At 44.4% G+C, this 22,441-nt stretch overlaps 1 protein-coding gene across 4 annotated transcripts in view; it reads right to left on the minus strand.

The window, feature by feature from the left end:
- Nucleotides 1–22,441, minus strand: part of STAU1 (staufen double-stranded RNA binding protein 1) — a 69,622-nt gene that overhangs the window by 4,198 nt on the left and 42,983 nt on the right. For 2 of the 4 annotated variants that reach the window (XM_053574527.1, XM_053574529.1), the window contains 6 exons: nt 11,975–12,073; nt 5,861–6,091; nt 4,043–4,186; nt 1,971–2,117; nt 827–902; nt 261–580 (listed from right to left, as the gene is read on the minus strand). In XM_053574527.1, the coding sequence (XP_053430502.1) occupies nt 261–580; nt 827–902; nt 1,971–2,117; nt 4,043–4,186; nt 5,861–6,091; nt 11,975–12,073 (1,017 nt within the window). The remainder of the gene's footprint in view (nt 1–260; nt 581–826; nt 903–1,970; nt 2,118–4,042; nt 4,187–5,860; nt 6,092–11,974; nt 12,074–22,441) is intronic. The other 2 variants (XM_053574528.1, XM_053574530.1) reach the window with 1 other exon arrangement.

Here is a 22,441-nt window from a genome sequence, read left to right on the forward strand (position 1 = left end):
TGGCCCTGGCCAAAAAGAAACTGCAAAAGGAAAAAAATATATATATATATAATATATATATAAAACAAAATGTTACTACCAAAGGATAAGAATTTTCTCTTTTTTCTCTTACTATATACGCTTACAATACTTTCTGTGCCTGTCTTCCCTCCCCCTTCCATCCCCTAAACAAAACTTAAGAAACAAGGTGCAAAGCTCATTCCCTGCAAGGGGCCTAAAGATGACTCCTAATGTCCAGCACTTACAGCTCAGGGCATTACCTGGAATCCCTGGACTCTGGAGAGATAGTCCAGTTGCTCAGAGGGTCTTGTTAGAGGTCCATGGGGTACGTGGCCTGAAGAGATGTTATTCTTTAAAATGGTCTCGGCTGTGGGCGAAGTGCCCCCATACAACAACTCTCGAGCTATCATGGCAGTTACCGTAGCCTTGGCAGGATTTGGCGCTACCCTGGTGAAATCTTTGGTGTGATGTCCTTGACTGACTCCTACAGCCTGGGCGACCTCAGGCACCATGGGAAGAATTCCAGCAGGCAGCTGCTGATGGCTGAGATAAGGCATCCTAAACTCATCCTCTTTATTACCTGGGGAAGGTATTTATTATCACACAGACAGACAAACACCAATCCACATCCACTGCCTGGAAAGACGCTGTAACTCTGACCCCTCCTCCCACCACCAGCCCTCTCGTGGGTACACGCAGCAGCAGTGACACAGATGCAGACACTGCGTGTGGGAGTCACTGACCCATCCAGGTCTTACTGTTAATTGGGAACCACGCAAACCCCAGAGGCACAAACACATTAAGACAACGTTAAGATCACACTTACTAGTTCCATTTTCATCCCCAGAGCTAGGTTCAAAAAATGTTACTTTTCTTCCATCCCCTGGTTTCTTTACTGGTGTCTTTAAAAAAAAAAAAAAACAATCCATGAACATAAATAATTGAGAAATCAGTTCCTGCTAACTAAAACTGCAAACTCCAACCAGCATCAGTTAATGCCACTGGCAGAAAAGCCTGAGCCCTGGTATGCATACGCCACCCTGACACATGCCTTTCTCCCAGTGAACCCACCCCCCTCACCCACACCAGCCTTTCCACCAAGAGCATCTGACAAACTACATCGACCTGAGAATGAGGAGCCTCTGCCCTCACAGGAAGACAGAGAAACATTTAACCAGAGGAGGATGCCAGATTGGTAGAGCCCACTAACATGGGAAGAAGCTTTTAGACTGAAGCTAATTATAAATCAAGAATCTTATATCCAAAAAAAAAAAAGAATCTTATATCCAATTAAAAGATAAGGTGATATTTCCAAAGTAACACACATAGGAAGAAAATGCTGTAAGAATATCAAGCACAAGGTCTCCTTTCTAACAAATAAGGATGATCCTTATGAATCTCCGAACAAGGTTTTAAAACGAAAACCCCAAAAGCCAGTCTAGGATCTATGCCAGTGGGGTCCCAAAGCATTAACTGTGGCCACAGCTGACATCATTTCAATACGACTATTAGACATGAATGAATCAGTCCGGATTTCAAGTTTATCCCAACAGGACCACTCAGTGATTAGAAACAAAGTCATCCATGGATTCTGCTAAAGTTCTATTTATCACTCCTGGCCCAAGTGAATTTTTCAACAGGCAATTATTTACATCTGGCATTCATTTCACATAAGGAAAATCATAAACCTAAACTATGCATTTGACCCAACTCCAACGAGAAACAAGCTGCCCTCCACAAAGCAACCTTATACTGCAAAGATTTAAAAATAACAATTTAACCCAGAGCCATCCTCGACAAGCAAGTCTCCTCTGAGCACATTATAATGGTCCAAATGGATAAGATGGTGCTTGGCAGGGTTACTTTACTGCCAGAAGGAGGAAGCCTGGCCCCGAAGCTTGCCCCGGAAATGCCAGAGCTCCCTAGGGTGAAGCAAGAAGACCATCTTATGTAAGAGCCCAAGCAGTCACCTTCTCCTCTGACTTCAGTGCTGGTTTGGTGGGCTGCGCCTGCGGGACTTTGAAACCAAGAATCTCCAGCATGTTCTCAGCTGCATTGCGTTTGGCCACCTTCTTATTAGTGCCTGATCCTTCTGCAGTGTGGTTTCCAACCTTCACCTACATAAAGAAGTCAACATACAAACCAGTGCTTAAACCTTCAGAGTAAAGACAAGGGAAGAATTGATGTGTCAGCAAAAGAACTCAGCAATGGTCAGAAGCTAAAAGGCTCAAGGGTGATGCCTGGAGCTGGCCCAGTCCCATCTGAGATCTGACTGTTAAATATTCAGGAATTTGGAGAGCTGGCTGTTACACATAGCCATTATTAAACATTTAATTATACAGACTTGTAATTATTTTAACAACGGGAGGCAATGGTCTGAGTATCTTTTATAATTTTCATGCTCTGGAGGTTCTGTCCTTCCGTGGTGTTTCTGCTGGGACACACGACATGGTGGTGCTCCTGCACATCTCTCCCCAACTCGATGTTCAGACTGTTGCTCTGCCTAAAGTCAGCCATGGTAACAGTACTGGTACCCTACAAATCTGTACATGCTGCATATCAAAGATTAAGTTATTTACTGATTTCTAACTCTAAACTTAAAATGATGGAGAAAAAGCTAGTAACACGCTTAATGCGATTTAAGCTTAGAAGCATGTGAAATCTATAGCGATTACACTGTAACCAGTAGAAAACACTGCAACAGGCCAGGCTCATGCCTGTAATCCTAGCACTCTGAGAGGCCGAGGCAGGAATATTGCTTGATCTCAGGAGTTTGAGACCAGCCTGAGCAAGATGAGACTCCCATCTCTACTAAAAAAAGAAAAATGAGTGGAGCACAGTAGTACATGCCTGTAGTCCCAGCTACTCAGGAGGCTGAGGCAGAAGGATCTCTTCAACCCAGGAATGTAAGGTTGCTGTGAGCTAGGCTGACACTGCAGCACTGTAGCAGAGTGAGACTCTGTCTCAAAACAAACATTTTTCTGGTCTTTGAAAATTACTAGGCAAGGCCGGGCATGGTGACTCATGCCTCTGTAATCCTAGTACTCTGGGAGGCTAACGTGGGTGTACTGCCTCACAGATTCGAGACCAGCCTGGTGATTGTCACACGGACATATTACATTTACTATACAATAAAAATACTAAATATTGGCTCGGGGCCTGTGGCTCAAGTGGCTAAGGCACCAGCCACATACGCCTGAGCTGACAGGTTCAAATCCAGTCCAGGCCCGCCAAACGACAGCTGCAACCAAAAAAAATAGCCAGGCATTGTGGCGGGCGCCTGTAGTCCCAGCTATTTGGGAGGTGGAGGCAGGAGACTCGCTTGAGCTCAGGAGTTGGAGGTTGCTGTGAGCTGTGATGCCATAGCACTCTACCCAGGGCGACAGCTTGAGGCTCTATCTTTAAAAAAAAAATACTAAATATTGGCTTGGCTCCTATAGCTCAGCGGCTGGGGCGCCAGCCACATACACGGGAGTTGACAGGTTCAAATCCAGCCTGGGACTCCCAAACAACAATAACCAAAAAAAAAAAAATAGCCAGGCACTGTGGCGGGCGCCTGTAGTCCCAGCTACTTGGTAGGCTGAGGCAAGAGGATCACTTAAGCCCAATAATTGGTGGTTGCTGTGAACTGTGACACCACGGGACTCTACCGAGGGCGACATAGTGAGACTCTGTCTCAGAAAAAGAAAAAAGGCGCCTGTGGCTCAAAGGAGTATGGCGCCGGCCCCGTATGCCGGAGGTGGCGGGTTCAAACCCAGCCCCGGCCAGAAAAAAAAAAAAAAGGAAAATAATATCATAAACCTCCAACAGGCAATGAAATTCACCCACAATATCATCCCAACACTCTGCAAAATTCTGTCGTCATGTGTTCACATTCCCACCTGTGCACACGGGGGTCCCTGTGGTACACAGACCAGGGCATGTTTCTAAGTTGTCAGATAAGGATAACCTTTGATGGCAAGGTGTCTGGCCCTTGGACCTTGATCAGACCCTGAGACTGACATGATCAGAAGAAGGGCTGCCACGCCCCACGCAGACCCACCTGCATCACGAACTCCCTGCGGCGTGGGAGGCCTCGCTCCGTGAGGAGCATGTACTCCGGCTCCTTCTCCTTCTTTGCCTGCTGGATCTGGGCCAGTCTGCTAATCGGATTTATCCCCTGGCCATATTCTGGGCCTGTTTGTGGCTGAGGAACCAAGAATACAGAAACTCTGTGCCATGCAATTCATAGGAAGGACTTGGCCAATTCAGAGGTCAGAATATGATAGGAGATGAAAGATTTTCTGTTGATCTAATGGCTTAGAATTACGCAGATTTTTTAAAGTTAATCTTTTAAAATTAAAAGATGGGGCACCCATAGCTCAGTTGGCAGGGTGCCAGCCACACACACCGAGGGTGAAGGGTTCAAACCTGGCCTGGGCCAGCTAAAACAACAATGACAACTGCAACAACAACAACAAAAAATAGCTGGGCATTGTGGTGGGCACCTGTAGTCCAGTTACTTGGGAGGCTGAGGCAAGAGAATCGCTTAAGGTCAAGAGTTTGAGGTTGCTGTGAACTGTGGCCATGGCACTCTACCATGAGATTATCTTAAATGAATAAATGAATAAACAAAATTAAAAGATGCTTTATGATATTCTATGGTTGTTCTGAGGTGATTTTCTTTTTTTTTTTTTAAAGAGACAAGAGTCTCACTTTATCGCCCTTGGTAGAGTGCTGCAGCTCACAGCAACCTCCAACTCCAGGGCTTAAGCTATTGTCTTGCCTCAGCCTCCCGAGTAGCTGAGACTACAGGCGCCCACCACAATGTCTGGTTATTTTTTTTTTTGTTGCAGTTTGGCTGGGGCCAGGTTTGAACCCGCCACCCTTGGTATATGGGGCCAGCACCCTGCTTGCTGAGCCACAGGTGCCGCCCTCTGAGGTGATTTTAAGGTCTTAGCAAGCCAACATCAACATTTCACTAGAACTGGCAAGCATTAATTGCAACACTTGGCTTTTTTAAAAAATGTTAACATATGACAATAAATAGAAAAGAATAAAAAACACTATTCCTTAAAATGCCCCAAAAGTCTGTATGATAGGTTCCCTGAGCTTACTTAATAAGGACTCAAAATCCAGAAGCCATGGGAGAGAAAAACAAAAAAGCTCATACTGACACCATATGGAAAGAAAAAGCTAAAAATCCCATAGTTACTTCCTGATGGCCAACTTCTGTGCCAAGGAATCCTCGCTCAGTCCACTGATCAGGAGTGATTTTCAGGTTATATTAAGTAAAAAAGGAAACTACAAGCCTACATACAGTATATCACTTTTCTGTAAGAAAAATTTAGATGTTGATATGACATGAAACCATGTATACTGAGAATCAAAGCAGACCCTAGCACTCATAAATGTCCCCAAATGGAGTCCTGTCCACTTTCTAGGGATAGAGAAGGGATCAGTATGTTTTGATAGGTCCCTTAATGCAACTCAAAATTCCCAAAGAAGGCAGTCAGGGGCCTACAGTCCAGCACGGGTCTCTCCCACCTTCAGGAAGCATGGCAGTCACTGAGATGTGGGCACTGTGATGTACCCACATGCTCTCCACACAGACCTTTCAGTCCAGCCCTGCTCCTCACTGCAATCATGGGGTTGCGATAAGCAACCCCTGCCCATGTGTGTGGGTGTCTGCAGGTACTTCTACTGAACTGACACATGTCCTTATCTGTACCTAACCTGTGGGTCTTATGGCAGCTATAAATGGTTTACCAGGTTTGGCAGGCAGCATGTCCCCTTTCACCCTGGGGACAGCTACCAGCCTTCTAACCACCCCAACCATCTATGGGAAATAAAAACGCTCTTCGTTCAGAAAAGATCTTACTTTGGCTATGGGTTTTGTTTTCTTTTTGATTCTAGGCTTCACTCGCTCGACTGCTGGCAGGGGCGGCAACTTCTTCAGCTCCTCAAGAACAGCTATCGCCGCGTTTTTCTTTGAAATCTTCTTGCTTTTCCCTTCACCTTCCCCCACGAACTCCCCAACTGAAACCTTGGTCACAAAGTTCTTCATGTGGGGTGGGCCACTCTCCCGGGCCACCTGTGTCAGAGGGAAAGACTGAGTGACAGCGGACAGACACTTAGTAAGAGCTGTGGGGCACAGCAGCTAGCACACGTCACACAGACACAGGCGATAGGGCATGGAGGACAAGGCCCCCAAATGAAGGGAAAAGGATCGCTTGAGCTAGAGTTGGAGGTTGCGATGAGCTATGACATCACGACCCTTTACCCAGAGTGACAGCTTGAGACTCTATCTCAAAAACAAAAAAGAACAGAGTAAGGTTAAGCACAGTGGCGTGCACCTGTAATCCTAGCACTCTGGAGGCCGAGGCGGGTGGATTGCCCTGAGCTCACAGGTTCAAGACCAGTATGAGCCAGAGCAAGACCTCATCTCTAAAAATAGAGATACTCAGGAGGCTGAGGCAGAAGGATCTCTTCAACCCAGGAATGTAAGGTTGCTCTGAGCTAGGCTGACACTGCAGCACTGTAGCAGAGTGAGACTCTGTCTCAAAACAAACATTTTTCTGGTCTTTGAAAATTACTAGGCAAGGCCGGGCATGGTGACTCATGCCTCTGTAATCCTAGTACTCTGGGGGGCTAACGTGGGTGTACTGCCTCACAGATTCGAGACCAGCCTGAGCCAGAGAGAGACCCCCATCTCTAAAAATGACCAGGCATTGTAGCAGGTGCCTGTAGTCCCAGCTACTCGGGAGGCTGAGGCAAGAGAATCACTTAAGCCCAGGAGTTGGAGGTTGCTGTGAGCTGTGATGCCACAGCACTCTACTAAGGGCAAAACTAAGACTGTCTCAAAAAAGAAAAAGGGAGATACTGAAATATTAGGAGTCAAAGAGTATAATATCTGTCACTTATTGTCAATGACTTAGCAAAAATAAAAACCCAAAAATAAAATAATGTATACGTTTATAGAGAAAGAAAAAGCAAATATAGTAAGATGTCAAACATTGATGAATCTAAGTGAAGGTTATTTTCACTGTCCTGTTCTTGCAACTTTTACATAGGTTTCAGATAATAAGTTGAAAAAATTGCTTGGAAGGATAAGTAACTCCAAGTACCAGCTGTGCAGTGCTAGGGGGCAGGCAAGATGCCTCAGCGGCCCGGAGTGCCCTGCAGAGGAGAAGGGTCTGAGGAGGACTGGAGCTGCACAGGCCCCTGTGGACTGATTCTCAAGAACTTTCCCAGGAAATCCCTCCTCCTCCCAGCCCAATACCGATGGCCTAGATTCTAGAATACTTCCCTCCAGAACAGTGCTGTCTACATCCTTAGGTTAGACTTGAGAAGGACAAGGAAGCCACCCTTATGGCTCACCTCAAATTCACAGCCTCACCCTGGCACCTCTCCAACAATTTTCACTGTCTACCCACAACAGGACTCCATCAATCTAAAGCTAGACTCTGACCTTGTGATCACATCATAACTGCCTACTAACAGCTAGCTCAATCATCACCATTACATTTTCTAACTAAAACTATGTGTTTTATCAAAAGTCAAGCTATATACATTTTTTTTCCAGAAAGCTGTACAAAGGGTTCCTATCTTCTCCTATTAAAACTCCTAGGTTGGGTGTGATGGCTCACTCCTATAATCCTAGCACTCTGGGAGGCCATGGGTGACTGACTGAGCTCAGGAGTTTGAGACCAGCCTGAGCAAAAGCAAGACTCCTTCTCTACTAAAAATAGAAAAACTAGCCAAGCATTGTGGTGGGCGCCTGTAGTCCCAGTTACTCAGGAGGCTGAGGCAAGAGAATCTCTTGAGCCCAAGAGTTTGAGTTTGCTATGAGCTATGATGATGCCACAGCACTCTACTCAGGGTGACCAAACAATAAAATTAAATTAGACTAGGCATCCATGCTCAGTGGTTAGGGCGCTGGCCACATTGACCAAGGCTGAAAAAAAATTAAAGTAAAGTAAAACTCTGTCTCAAAAAAACAACTTTAATCAAAAACTAACTATTCTGATGTTCTGGACACAGCAGGAGCAACATGAAAGATAATAATGATTCCCAAGGCATCCCACTGCCTTCAGATATCCCGAGGAGGCAGAGTTGGGAGTGCACCTGCTACACCAAAGAACAGCAGAGGGAGCTAGAAAAACATTCTGAGACGAAAAAGTACCCCAACCACCAGGACCACCAAAGCCCTGGCAAAAACAACTCAACCTGCAGGAGTACCAAGTGCAGGTGTGGTTTAAGAACCGCAGGGCCAAACAGTCTCGGGAGCAGATCTGCCAAGAACCACCTGGGTATCGAGGCTGCGGAGGTCATGGCCAAGAAGCCCTAGGAGCCTGGGCTGCACCCATCTTCCTCAGGGCCTATGTCCCCGGCACTAGCCGCCCCATGTTTCTGCACGGCCCAGGTTTCCTGTGCTCTCTTCTGTCCAGCACCCCAGGAATCTTCCAAGCAGCAGAAGCCACCACCAATTTCAGCCTCCACCAGGCCTGGGGGCACCCAAGATACAGCACCCAGGATAGAGCATCCAGGAGGGCGTCCCTACTGCCCCAGGCCCCATGGCAGGTCCAAGCCCAGGCCCATTCCCAGGTTCAAGACCATTCCCAGGTCCAGGCATAACTTCAGGTCCATTCCTAGGCCCATTTTCAGGTCCAAGCACAACCTCAGACTCAGGCCTATTCTCAGGGGCTGCCCCAGACCCAGACTGAAGCCCACTGTGGTCCCAGAGCCCTTATGCCTGCGACTTCTCAGCAGACATTCCGCAATTACCTGATATCTCTGAGCTCCTCTCATCCCAAGATTCCCTCCCAGATCTCCTTGGTCTCCATCACCACATCTGGGCACCAAGAGGGGGATGACTTTGTGGACAAAAAAGTCTCAGGCTCTAGGTCCCTACTGGATTTATAGGGAGTTGCGCCTGCACAGCCCTGAAGATCTCAGGGGCCAGAGGGCCCAGAGCAGTGGCTGGTTACTTTCTGCCAGTGGAATGCACTACCCTTTACCCAATCTGCTGGAGGGGCATATTTGCTGCTTTAGCTGTGAGCCATCACAGGTCACCCTGCTATGAATGTCCTCACCTGGTCATTGGTTGACTATGGATGTCTCTGTTAACTAGGAGTGAAGGCTGCTCTTAGAAGCCCAAAAGCTTTCTTTCTTCTTCTTTTTTTTTTAGTTTTTTTTTTTCAAATTAATGAGTATATCATTTTTAGATTACATTGTTCTCAGTTCCAGAGTAAAGTGATATTTCTAGAAGAGCCCCTCACCCATGGGGTGTGTTATACACCCTCACAATGTGCACGTTAGGGGAGATTCCACCTCATGCCCTCCGTCCTCTGTCAAACATCTCCCCCCATTTCCCTCTATATGAACTGAGCCAAAATAAACATTCTAGCGTGCGCGCGCACACACACAAAACTACTCTGTTCGTTTATAGAATATATTATTTCTTGAGTATCCAATGTATGCCAGAAAATCTTTCAGTTGCAACAGAAAATAAATCCTTTGCTCAGCCTAATGGAAGCTGGTATGAGCTTTATGATATACAAATAAAAGTAATCATATTAACAAACTCAATGTCACAACCTGCAAACTATTGTTTTAAATTACTTTAAAAGAAATCACCACCAGAGGGTGCTCCTACAATTTCTTTTATGTGACTTTAAAGTCCCTATTAATATGTTACATATGCCGAACCAGCTGTGAACACCAAAACTGAAGCCCTAACAAAAGTGAAGGTGGGAAGGAAGCAATCTGGTCCCCAAATCCCCACAGAGCAAAAACATAACATGGCAATCTCTCACTAAGGTTCCAGAAAGCTCTGTGACTCTCAGGACAGCAATTAGTGTGAATAGACAAGTTTCATAGGGTTCTGGTCTGGGCAGTTACCCCTGGAACCCTGAGATGACCAGGGATGCCAGGCAATTCCCATCTCACAATCTCAGCACTCCTTCCTTCAATCTTCAAAAATTTATGCTCACACCACACCAATCCTTCAGCAGGAGAGGAAAAATATGTTTCTTCCCTTTCCTGAAGTGAGAGTGTCAAGGAAGATCTCATGACTTCTTGGGATGCAGCTCCCATACACTTCCCACCCAACAACCAGCCCTTGCTGTCATTCTGTATGTCCCCTGTGTCATCTCCTCTCCCATGCCCCCTCCTCTCCCAAAGAGAGAAAGGCGAGGAGAAATGTAGGGCCAGGTGAGAAGAAAACAGTCTCAGATCCACCTGGCACCGCTATCCTCCAGGTGGGGATCTATATAAACCTGGCCTTGCCTACCAGGGGGCAAAGGGGTAGAGAAGGGTATTGGGAGAATGAAGGAAAATAAAGAAAACCCTTGCACACAGGCCGGCCCTGTGCCCCATGTGTAACTCTCCTCCCCACCTATGACCCATGGCAGGCAGAGAAGTAGTACCAGGTTAAAGATCAGAAATCCTCGCTAAAAGATGAAGGAATGCCTATGGATGGTTTGGGGTGCTAGCACATAGAATGAGAAGGTATATTATTTTATGACAACCAGGCATGAAATGTGAGGGTCACCTAAAACTGTAAAAAAAAAAAAATGCCTCAAAATTAAAGTATTCTACCAGACAATAAGGCTTTAAGGAAAAAAAAGACATACAGGCTTTTTTAAGAAAAGTAATACACAGGATGGGCACAGAAGCTCATGCCTGGAATCCCAGCACTTTGGGAGGCTAAAGGGGGAGGATCACTTGAGCCCAGGAGTTTGAGACCAGCCTGGGCACCATAGCAAAACTACCTGATTTTCCATTTTGAACAAACAACTAAGTTCTCCAATAACAAATGAAGTTCTAGAATAGGAAAACAGGAGGTGGGGAGGGCAGATGCTAGACAATGACAAAACCTCTATTCTATTCCAAATTATTTTGACAAGATTTTTAGGGACCATTTAAGGAGACTGCAGGTAAAGATGCTTTTGAGACAGATGAAAGTGATGGAGCCTCCCTCCCTCCACCAGAAGAAATCACACGTGAACACTGACATAATATTCTTCAGACCACTTCAGGAGACTCATAGCCCAACTGGGGCTATCCATGACTGCCTAGAGATCCATGATCTCCTTAAGTTAAGGACATCTAGAAAAGGAGAATAAATACTATCTTGCTAAATATAAAGTCTGAGTTTTAAATCTGGAGGTTCACATGATATGAGTAGCATTCCAATGTTATCTAGAAAAAAATCATTCCGGGCGGCACCTGCGGCTCAGTGAGTAGGGCACCAGCCCCATATACCGAGGGTGGAGGGTTCAAACCCAGGCCCGGCCGAACTGCAATTAAAAAAAAAAAAAAAAAAAAAGCCGGGCATTATGGCAGGTGCCTGTGGTCCCAGCTACTTGGGAAGCAAGAGAATTGCTTAAGCCCAAGAGTTTGAGGTTGCTGTGAGCTGTGACACCACAGCACTCTACCCAAGGTGACAGCTTGAGATCTGTCTAAAAAAAAGAAAAAGAAAAAAAAAGAAAAAAATCATTCCTATGATGAATGCTAACAGGATTTTATAATACAATAAATTTTATTGAATTGAATGATTTTACAATACATTCACAATAGCAGAGACATGGAATCAATCTAAGTGTTCCATCAATGGAAGAATGGATAAAAAAAATGTGGTACATAGACACAGAGGAATATTATTCAACTGTAAAAAGAATGAAATCACGTCTTGTGCAGCAACATGGATGGAACTGGAGACTATTCTCTTAAATGAAACAATTCAGACACAGAAAGACAACCGCCATGTTCTCACTTATAAGTGGGTGCTAAATAAGGTATACATATGGAAGCAGAGAGTTTAACAAGAGGGGTGGGGAGATGAGAGGGAATGATAAAAGGTCGCTTGGTGGGCACCATGCCCATTACTAAAGACCCTGACTTCACCATAGTGCAATAGATCAATATAATAAAATGGCACCTGTACCCCACAAATACGAATAAAAAATAAATGGGAAAAAAATAAGCTTACCTCAAAATTCACAGGCAAGTTCCGTTTAAGTGCAATCTCAAACACTTGACTTATTTCAGATTTATTGAGATTTTCTTCTTCTGAGTCTCTTCCATTCACCTAAAAGAAAAATAACTGTTTGGCAGTTTCTCAGCAAAACCATCAATATCTTGGAAGCTGTGATGATAAACCTTAAAAGTTCTAACCCTTGGCTTTATGGATTTAACCAAAGCCACATGCATACCAGATGTCACTGAATTTAAAGTTAAAAAGAAACAAGTATCCTGGTCAAACTTGAGTCAGATCATACCTCATAAGTCCACTATAAATAATCCACACATAATAAACCTCTGGGTATGAATCAGCCTAACTGCAGGGCAGCAAGATGCTACTGCTGCTCAGAAATAGTCACTTTCCAAAATACTCCTGAAGGGTTGTGAAGCCACCTTTCAAAAGAATCAAAATACAGACACATCTGTGTGGGACACCGCAAAGTCAGATGGAAGACTCTCCAACTGAGGTATACAGGTTTCTTATTTGGACATCAAGTCCCTGGAAACCATTTTTTTTTTTTTTTTTGTAGAGACAGAGTCTCACTTTATGGCCCTGGGTAGAGTGCCATGGCCTCACACAGCTCACAGCAACCTCCAACTCCTGGGCTTAAGCGATTCTCTTGCCTCAGCCTCCCGAGTAGCTGGGACTACAGGCGCCCGCCACAACGCCCGGCTATTTTTTGGTTGCAATTTGGCCGGGGCCGGGTTTGAACCCACCACCCTCGGTATATGGGGCCGGCGCCCAACCGACTGAGCCACAGGCGCCACCCTGGAAACCATTTTTTTAAAAGGATGCAACCAAGGGATGGGGAGCAAGCCTGCAGACCCAGCTACTCAGGAGGCTAAAGCAGGAGGATCACTTGAGCCCAGGAGTTAGAGGGTGCTGTGAGCTGTGATCACGACTCTAGCCTAGGCAACAGGGTGAGACCCTGTCTATTAAAAATAACAACAGTAATTTTTAAAGATGTGATAAAACAGAAATTACAAAACTGCCATGAATCTTATACTTACTGCTGCTTACAAAAATTCAAAGAGCAAACTAATAAAGTCTTCTCAACAAAGACAGAGATTGTATCTATGTAACAAGGTTCATTTACAGTCTTCCAACAAGGGCTGGGGTTAAAGAGGAACAGGGATCTTTTCTCTGTGAGCTGATAATATAAACTTTATATTACATTGTAATGGTGATACGAGACACTAGATAAGCTCAGGAACAGCAAAGTCCCCAAGATAGAGCAAGAAACCTGTGTTTTTCTTCACATTATTGCTTTTCTTTTGTCAAAGAATTTGTAAAATCCTCTTTCCAAGATCAGAACTATCTAACTCATGGCTGAAATTGCTAAACAGGCAAGGTACAAGACTATCCAAGGTTTTATCTGTTGTACATTTCCTCATATTGATCAGGTATATCCCACTTACAATGGTCCAATATTATAAGCTGAAAATGCAATGACATGAAATCATAAAATAAAATAAAAACTCAAGGTTCAAAAAAACCATTAATATAGTCAAGGGTATAATCCTGGAGAAATACATTTTGTTCCATTTGCTATTTGTAATTTCTTCTCTCCTTTCCAATCTGGTTTCACTTTATTCTCAGCCTAGTCAAAACTAATTGAATAGCATTTTTGGTGTTTTATTAACCTAAACACACTTGTACTGTTGTTGTCTAAATCATAAGCAGAAAAAGGGCCTACATTCTTTTTTTTGAGACAGAGTCTCACTTTGTCACCCTCAGTAGAGTGCCATAGTGTCACAGCTCACAGCAACCTCCAGCTCTTGGGCTTAGGTGATTCGGTGATTCTCTTGCCTCAGCCTCTCGAGTAGCTGGGACTACAGGTGCCCGCAACAATGCCTGGCTATTTTTTGTTGCAGTTTGGCTGGGGCCAAATTCAAACCTGCCACCCTCGGTATATGGGGCCAGTGCTCTACTCACTGAGCCACAGGTATCACCCAGGACCTACATTCTTATTAATAAACCCATAAACCAGAAATCTTTGAGCAAGGTGTTTCATAAGCTGGGGTTCTACAGATTTGGTTTCAAACTTACTATTTAAGTAGGTTTTAAACAAACAAAAAATTTTCATTTTTTCTCTTGAGACAGAGTCTCTCACTCTGTCACTCTGCGTAGAGTGCTGTGGCATCAAGCCTCAAACTCCTGAGCTTGAGCAATCCCCTTCCCTCAGCCTCACAAGTAGCTGGGACTATTGGCTCCTGCCACGAGGCCCAGCTAGTTTTTCTATTTTTAGTAGAGATGGGGTCTCACTCTTGCTCACGATTATAGGTGTGAGCCATTGCGCCCAGCCAAAAACTGTATTTTTAGAAGTTTGTTTTACAATGGTGCTAGGAAAACCAGACAGCCACATGCATAATAATGAAGGAGGACCTTTACTTCACACCATATTGAAAAATTTACTGAAAATAGATCAAAGACTTAAATGTGAGCACTAAAACAATAAAACTCTTAGAAGAAAACATATGGTAAAAGCCTCATGAGTATGTATGTGGCAATAATTTCTTAGATAAGACACCAAAGGCATAGCCAACAACAATAACAAAACAGATTAATCTTACTTCATCAAAATTTAAAACTTTTGTGCATCAAAGGACACTATCAAAAGAGTAAAGACATGCGGGGCACGGTGGCTCATGCCTATAATCCTAGCACTCTGGGAGACTGATGTGGGTGAATCACCTGAGCTCAGGAGTTCGAGACCAGCCTAAGCAAAAGTGAGATCCCATCTCTACTAAAAATAGAAAAACTAGGCGGCGCCTGTGGCTCAAGGAGTAGGGCGCTGGTCCCATATGCCAGAGGTAGCGGGTTCAAACCCAGCCCTGGCCAAAAAAAAAAAAATAAATAAATAAATAAATAATTAAAAAAGAAAAACTAGTGGGACGTTGTGGCAGGAGCTTGTAGTCCCAGCTACTCAGGAGGCTGAAGCACAAGGATCTGTTGAGCCCAAGAGTTTGAGGTTGCTGAGAGCTATGACATCATGGCACTCTAGCAAGGGTGACAAAGTGAGACTCTGTCTCAAGGAAAAAAAAAGCAACAATTAAAAAAATACCTGTATGTGTTTCATACCAAATATTAACACACTAGAAGTCATCAGAGCATTCACTTGTGTCAATCGCTTGAACCAAGTCTGCTAACAGGTTCACTCATTTTTGTACCCAAAGGAATAAAACTTTTATTTAATTTTTTTTTTTTTTAAACAGTCTCACTCAGTTGCCCTGGGATTGAGTGACTGGTGTCACAGCTCACAGCAACCTCAAACTCTTAGGCTCAAGTGATCCTTTTGCCTCAGCCTTCCAAGTAGCTGCAACTACAGGCGCCCACCACAACACTTAGCTTTATTTTAGAGATGGGGTCTCAAGCTTGCTCAGGCTGGTCTCAAACTCCTGAGTTCAAGCAATCTTAACTAACTCAGCCTCTTAAGAGTGCTGGGATTATAGGGTAGAGCCACCACACCAGCCTCAGAATAAAGTTTTCTGACAGCAGTTTATTTGAAGAGTAACTTTTCTTTTTTTAGAAATAGGATCTTCCTCTGCTCAAGCTACAGTGCAGTGGAGTAATTATAACACACTATAGTCTCAAGCTGGTCTCAAAGGATCCTCCAGCCTCAGCCTTCCAAAGTGCTGGAATTACGGACCTAAGCCACTATAACCAGTCTAGAAATGTTTTTTAATAGATGAGCTGTTTTTAACACTTTTTTTTTTTTTCTTGGCCCGGGCTGGGTTTGAACCTGCCACCTCCAGCATATGGGGCCGGCGCCCTACCCACTTGACCACAGGTGCAGCCCCAATAGATGAGCTGTTTTTAAAAATGGTCCACACTGGGCGGCGCCTGTGGCTCAAAGGAGTAGGGCGCCGGCCCCATACGCTGGAGATGGTGAGTTCAAACCCAGCCCCAGCCAAAAACTGCAAAAAAAGTCCACACTTTTTCTTTAATATGTGTGTGTCTCTCTGTGTGTGTATGTATATACCTTTTTTTTCTTAAGAGACAGGGTCTCACTCTGTACCCCAACGTTAAAACAGTGGCCTAATCATAGCTCAACGTAACCTTGGACCCCTGGACTCAAGCAATCCTCTTGCCTCAGCCTCTCAAGTAGCTAGAGCCATAGGCACGCCCCCCACATGCCTGCCACATGTAGCTATATTTTAAAGTTTTTGTTTTTAGAGATAGAGTCTCACTATGTTGCCCAGGCTGATATCAAACTCTTAGCCTCAAGTGATCCCTTTGTCTCAACTTCTCATTGTGTTGGAACACAGGCATGAGCCACTACACACAACATATAAAATGGTCCACTCTTGAGCTAAGTAACTTTGTCAATGTAAATGTCCTCTTTAAGTACAAACACATCAAAATTTGGAAATAAACTGGGTGCTGAGGTTGATATAAAACCACAATTATCATACATATACCCCTATTTCCAAATGGTATCAGCCCAAGCAATTAATAAATACTTTTATCTTTATTTATGTCCTATTTCAAACATAAAGTACAGATAATAATGTAACAGGCAATTGTCCTATACTCAACAAATGTCAACATTAAGAACTACTAACATCAGGGGCGCCCGCTTAAAGCGCCTGCCACGTACACAGGGGCTGGTGGGTTTGAACCTGGCCTCGGACTGCTAAAAAAAAATAGCCGGACACTGTGACAGGCACCTAGTCCCAGTTACTAGGGAGTCTTAGGCAAGAGAATCGCTTGAGCCCAAGTGTTTGAGGTTGCAGTGAGCTATGATACTACTGCACTCTATAGAGGGGGAGGAAGTGAGACTCTGTCTCAATTAAAAGAAAAAAAAAAAAAAAAAAAAAAAAAAAAGATGGGCGGCGCCTGTGGCTCAGTCGGTAAGGCGCCGGCCCCATATGCCGAGGGTGATGGGTTCAAGCCCGGCCCCGGCCAAAACTGCAACCAAAAAATAGCCGGGCGTTGTGGTGGGCGCCTGTAGTCCCAGCTGCTCGGGAGGCTGAGGCAAGAGAATCACTTAAGCCCAGGAGTTGGAGGTTGCTGTGAGCTGTGTGAGGCCTCGGCACTCTACCAAGGGCCATAAAGTGAGACTCTGTCTCTAGGAAAAAAAAAAAAAAAAAAGAACTACAGACATCAGATGGGTTTTTTCTGTTGTGAGAAAAACAATGAAGCCCTTCTCATTATCCTTCCCATGGCAGTTAATCACTATCCTAAATGGGACTATATCTTTCCCAAGTATGTTAGGTTTTTTTTTTGTTTGTTTTGTTTTTAGAGGCGGAGTCTCACTTTATTGCCCTCATTAGAGTGCTGTAGTGTCACAGCTCACAGGAACCCCCAACTCCTGGGTTTAGGTGATTCTCTTGCCTCAGCCTCCCAAGTAGCTGAGACTGTAGACACCCGCCACAACGCCCAGCTATTTCTTGTTGCAGTTTGGCCAGGGCCAGGCTCACATCCGCCACCCTCGGTATATGGGGCCAGCACCCTACCCACTGAGCCACAGGTGCCACCCAATATGTTAGTTTTTAAACAAACAAAAACATATAATTTTGTGTTCTGAAAACGCATATAAATCATTCTCATGGATTAACTTTAATATTATAAATTCAAACTTGTAAGTTTATACTAATGAAATGTTCCTTTTCTGTTTTGTATACGTGTATCAGAGTTCCATGTAAAACTGACAGAAAATAGGGTGGCGCCTGTGGCTCAGTCGGTAAGGCGCCGGCCGCATATACCGAGGGTGGTGGGTTCAAACCCAGCCCCGGCCAAACTGCAACCAAATAGCCGGGCGTTGTGGCGGGCGCCTGTAGTCCCAGCTACTCAGGAGGCTGAGGCAAGAGAATCACTTAGGCCCACAGGGAGTTGGAGGTTGCTGTGAGCTGTGTGAGGCCACAGCACTCTACCGAGGGCCATAAAGTGAGACTCTGTCTCTACAAAAAAAAAAAATAAATAAATAAAGACTAAAACTGACAGAAAATAATGAGCCTAACTGCTAAGTTTTTCTCTAAGCCAATAGTTAGAGAAAGCACAACGGCCCTAGTGCCGACCTCACAAGGACAGACGCCAGGCCCACTCCAAACAAGTGAGCTCAAATTGCCGAGGGTATAGCCTGGGTATGTGTTTTATTTATAATTTTTTTATAAGTCTCTGGGTGGTTTTACTAGCAACCAGAGACGAGACTGATGGCTCTAAGCCACTGCTTCCAAAGGAGTATCAACAGAGACAAAGAGACACATTTGAAAGTGAGATTGTATTTGCTCTTTTACATAAACAATTTTATATTATCTGGATTGGACAAAATGTTGCAAATGGGGAGGTAGCAAATGACTCAAAACTAATCCACAAATGCCATTCCTATTAAGACCAGGAAAGTTTAGTGGGTCCTTAGTCTTACTTTCTCAAAGTAGGAATTACTGTTAACAATAAACTCCACAGCGATTAGTACAGCAGTAAAATCTAGGCAACATTAAGAAAAGAAAAAAACACTTTGAACCAAGCTTGAACCCTCAGTATGCCAAAAAATATAGTCATCGGCATTTATCATCTGGCTGCAATAGACACTTTTTACCTTTTTTTTGAGACAGAGTCTCACTCTGTTGCCCTGGGTAGAATGTTGTGGCATCTTAGCTCACAGAACCTCAAACTCTTGGGCTCAGGCAATCCCCTTGCCTTAGTGTCTTGAGGAGCTCGGACGACAGGAACCCATCATAACACCCGGCTAGTTTTTCTATTTTCAGTAGAGACAGGGGTCTCGCTCTTGCTCAGGCTGGTCTTGAACTCCTGAGCTCAAGGGATCCACTTGCCTCGGCCTCCCAGGGTGCTAGGATTACAGGTGTGAGCCACCACATCTGGCCTCTTTTTCCTTTTCTTTTCTTTTTTTGTTTGTTTTTTGAGACACAGTAGTGCTCTGTCACATTAACTAGAGTGCACTGGCTTCAAAAGATGGTATATCTCCAGTATTCTTTTGTAACCTCTTGAAAGAAAATGCAATACACTGGGAAAGGCCGTGAGAATGTTAAAGGAAAATGCAATACTGACAATTAGTTTACTATTATATGTCCAGCCAGAGAAGAATTTCATCATTCTTCCACCTTCTTATCATTTTAGTCTTGTTTAATGTATTTGAGAACAGATGATGAACAATACTGAAATACTATGAAGGATAACAAATAGCAAAATGTTCTAAAACACAGAAAAATTAAGATCCCTAGGATCCTATAATATAAATATCTATATAAAAAGGTCCAAAGGGCCCCTGAGATAATGTAAGAAAGAATGAGTTTTATTCTGGTTTAAAAAATAAGCAGGGGTGCTCCCCTGAATGGGCGCGATCCCGGAGTGGATGACACACCTTTGGGCCGCAGCACACGAAGAGTGGCTCTACCTAACAAATCCAAATACCGTGACCTGGTCATTTGTACTCTCACATTAACCTGGGCGGGAGGGAGGAGTATAAACTGGTTGGCAAAGCTACAAGGAAAAAAATAAGTATGTTTTCTCTTAGTTCTTTGTAAGACTTCTAAAAAAGAATAAAACTCATGCAATATCCTCCTTTACAAGGTTTGAAAAGGAAGCTCAAACATGAAAACTTGTGCCAGGTGTGGGTATACCTGTAGTCCCAGCTACTCTGGAGGCTGGGACAGGAGAAATGCCTGAACCCAGGAGCCAGAGGCTATAGGGTGCTATGACTGCCTGTGAATAGCCACTGTACTCCAGCAAGGGCAAACTAATAAGACTGCATCTCTTTTTTTTTTTTTTTTTTTTGAGACAAAGTCTCACTATGTCGCCCTCGGTAGAGTGTTGTGGCGTCATAGCTCACAGCAACCTCAAACTCTTGGGCCTAAGCAATTCTCTTGCTTTAGCCTCCCAAGTAGCTGGGACTACAGGCGCCCACCACAATGCCCGGCTATATTTTTTGGCTAGGTTCGAACTCGCCAGCCTTGAGTGTACATGGCCAGCGCCCTACCCACTGAGCTATGGGCATCACATCACCTTTTTTGTTTTGAGAGAATCTCACCATGTTGCCCTGGGTGGAATACCATGGTCACAGCTCACAGCAACCTCAAACTCTTGGGCTTAAGTGATTCTCTTGCCTCAGCCTCCCAAGTAACTGGGACTACAGGCGCCCACCACAACGCCCAGCTATTTTTTTTGTTGTAGTTGTTATTGTTGTTTGGCAGGCCCAGGCCAGGTTCGAACCCCCTGACCCCAGTATATGTGGCCGGTGCCCTAGCCACTGAGCTACAGGCACCAAGCCAAGACTTCATTTCTTAATAACAAGAAAGAAAGAAAGAAAACTGGGTACAATGGACACTCAGAGTATTACAAGAGTTAAGGTCTCCAATTTTAGTTTTAGTCCTACTTAAACACACTCTTTGTGGTATACACTTCATGTTTGCTATCTACAGTAGACAGATTCCATGGGTCAGAGCTTCCTCTTTGGAGAAGCTTTATCCTAGTTAATGAGTCTACATTTACTGAATCACTGGTTAAGGCTAATCTTTGAGCCATTTTCAAAAGATACTATCTCTACTTCGAACTCTATAGAGCTAGAAATGGAGCAAAGAGGAGGAAAGTCAAGGGGCACAAGTAAATTTAAACGACTCTCAGCAAAGCTTCTTACAGACTTCAGATGAGCTGATGAAAACTCGGCTCAGGAAAGCACCGTCTACAGTCCCTGCCCTAGGATCATACCAACCAATGTGACTCTAGTGGGCGAGAGCACTAAAGACACCCAACGGCACTTTTCCTTTATAGCAACACAGCCACTAATGCCACGGAAGACTCCCTGGGGAAAAACTGCCTGGGAAGCGCGGAGAGTAGTCAGACAGGTGGTCCCTAAAACTCTGACCAAGTTTTAGAATCACTCCAAAAGCACATTAACGTCAGCAATAACAGCAAAAGCAAGAGCCAGATTCCTGGTCTTACCCTGGACCTGCATTAGAATCACACAGGTTGGGCCTAAGGATTTTCTACAAAAACTTCTCAAGTGATTGAGACGCAGACAATCCACATGACCAACTTCTGGCTGAAGGAACTCAGGAATACCTGACTCCAATCACATTAGACCCAAGGCAAGAATAAAATAACGCAGGATACACTACTTTTGTGGTGTTTTAACAAATCTCACCACTGAATTTTTTTTTTTTTTTAACTTCAGTACATTTTCCTCTTTTAAGTTACAACCCATCTCTTTCATTTGGTTCTCAGTGAACCCTGGACACAGATCATCTGTTTGAATAAGTGATTACACCAGAAAATGGAAACTCAGCATAACAAAAGAAAGATGAATCGCTCTAGTGTGGCCAGCCATGAAGCCACAGCAGCGCCCTCCAGAGCTGGGTCACCCTGGGTGGCAGCCAGTTACAATGGGCCTCAGCAAAGCACCCTGCCTGGAGTCCACTCACGGCCACCTATCTCATCACACACTTCACTCCCACTGTTACGTGCACGATCTTCTTTGTGAAACTGCCTCCTGAGGAAAGGTCAAGTGCTGTGCAAGGATACGCATGTTCAAGGGGCATTTTCTGCTGTGATTAAACAGAATCATGAAAATCTCAATGTTTTCACTGGGTTTCTTCTTCGGTGAGTAGATAAGTGATAAGACTCTTCCTTACTAGAGAGATTCACTAATGCTTTGACCCCTCAACGGCATGGAGTCACCGATTTCCTAAGAATTATATTCCCATTTAGTCACTAAACATTAAAATCCTTCTCCTATCGTGGTAGTTATAAAACATGGCCTCAAATTCTTTGAGACTCCTCTTACCCAGAAGTGAGGTTCTCACTTGTAAATGTACTAAATGTCACTGACTTAAAATGATTAAAATAGTGAATCTGTTATACAATTTTTACCTTGATTTAAAAAGAAAAAATGGGGTGGCACCTGTGGCTCAGTGAGTAGGGCGCCGGCCCCATATACCGAGGGTGGCGGGTTCAAACCTGACCCCGGACAAACTGCATGAAAAAATAGCCGGGTGTTGTGGCGGGTGCCTGTAGTCCCAGCTACTCGGGAGGCTGAGGCAGGAGAATCGCCTAAGCCCAGGAGTGGGAGGTTGCTGTGAGCTGTGTGACGCCATGGCACTCCACCGAGGATGGCAAAGTAAGACTCTGTCTCTATAAAATAAAAAAAAAGAAAGAAAAAATGGGGTTCTGTATAGTTTTTCTTTGCATCTGGGCTCTGTGCCTGCTTGACCCACAGAATATGACAGAAGCAATGCTGTGGTTTCTGGGCCTAGTCCACAAGAAATCAGTAGCTGTCGGATGCTTCAGCTCACACCCGTAATCCTAGCATTTGGGGAAGGCAAGACAAGACTGCTTGAGGTCAGGAATTCAAGACCACCCTGAGCACCATAGAGCACCCTGTCTCTACAAAACATAAATTAAATCAGCCAGGCCTGGTGGTGTGCACTACACTACAGTCCCAACTACTCAGGAGTCTGAGCAAAGCTTCTCAGGAGG

The sequence above is a fragment of the Nycticebus coucang genome, chromosome 21 (assembly GCF_027406575.1).
Source record: "Nycticebus coucang isolate mNycCou1 chromosome 21, mNycCou1.pri, whole genome shotgun sequence".
In the NCBI taxonomy this organism is placed as follows: Eukaryota; Metazoa; Chordata; class Mammalia; order Primates; family Lorisidae; genus Nycticebus; species Nycticebus coucang.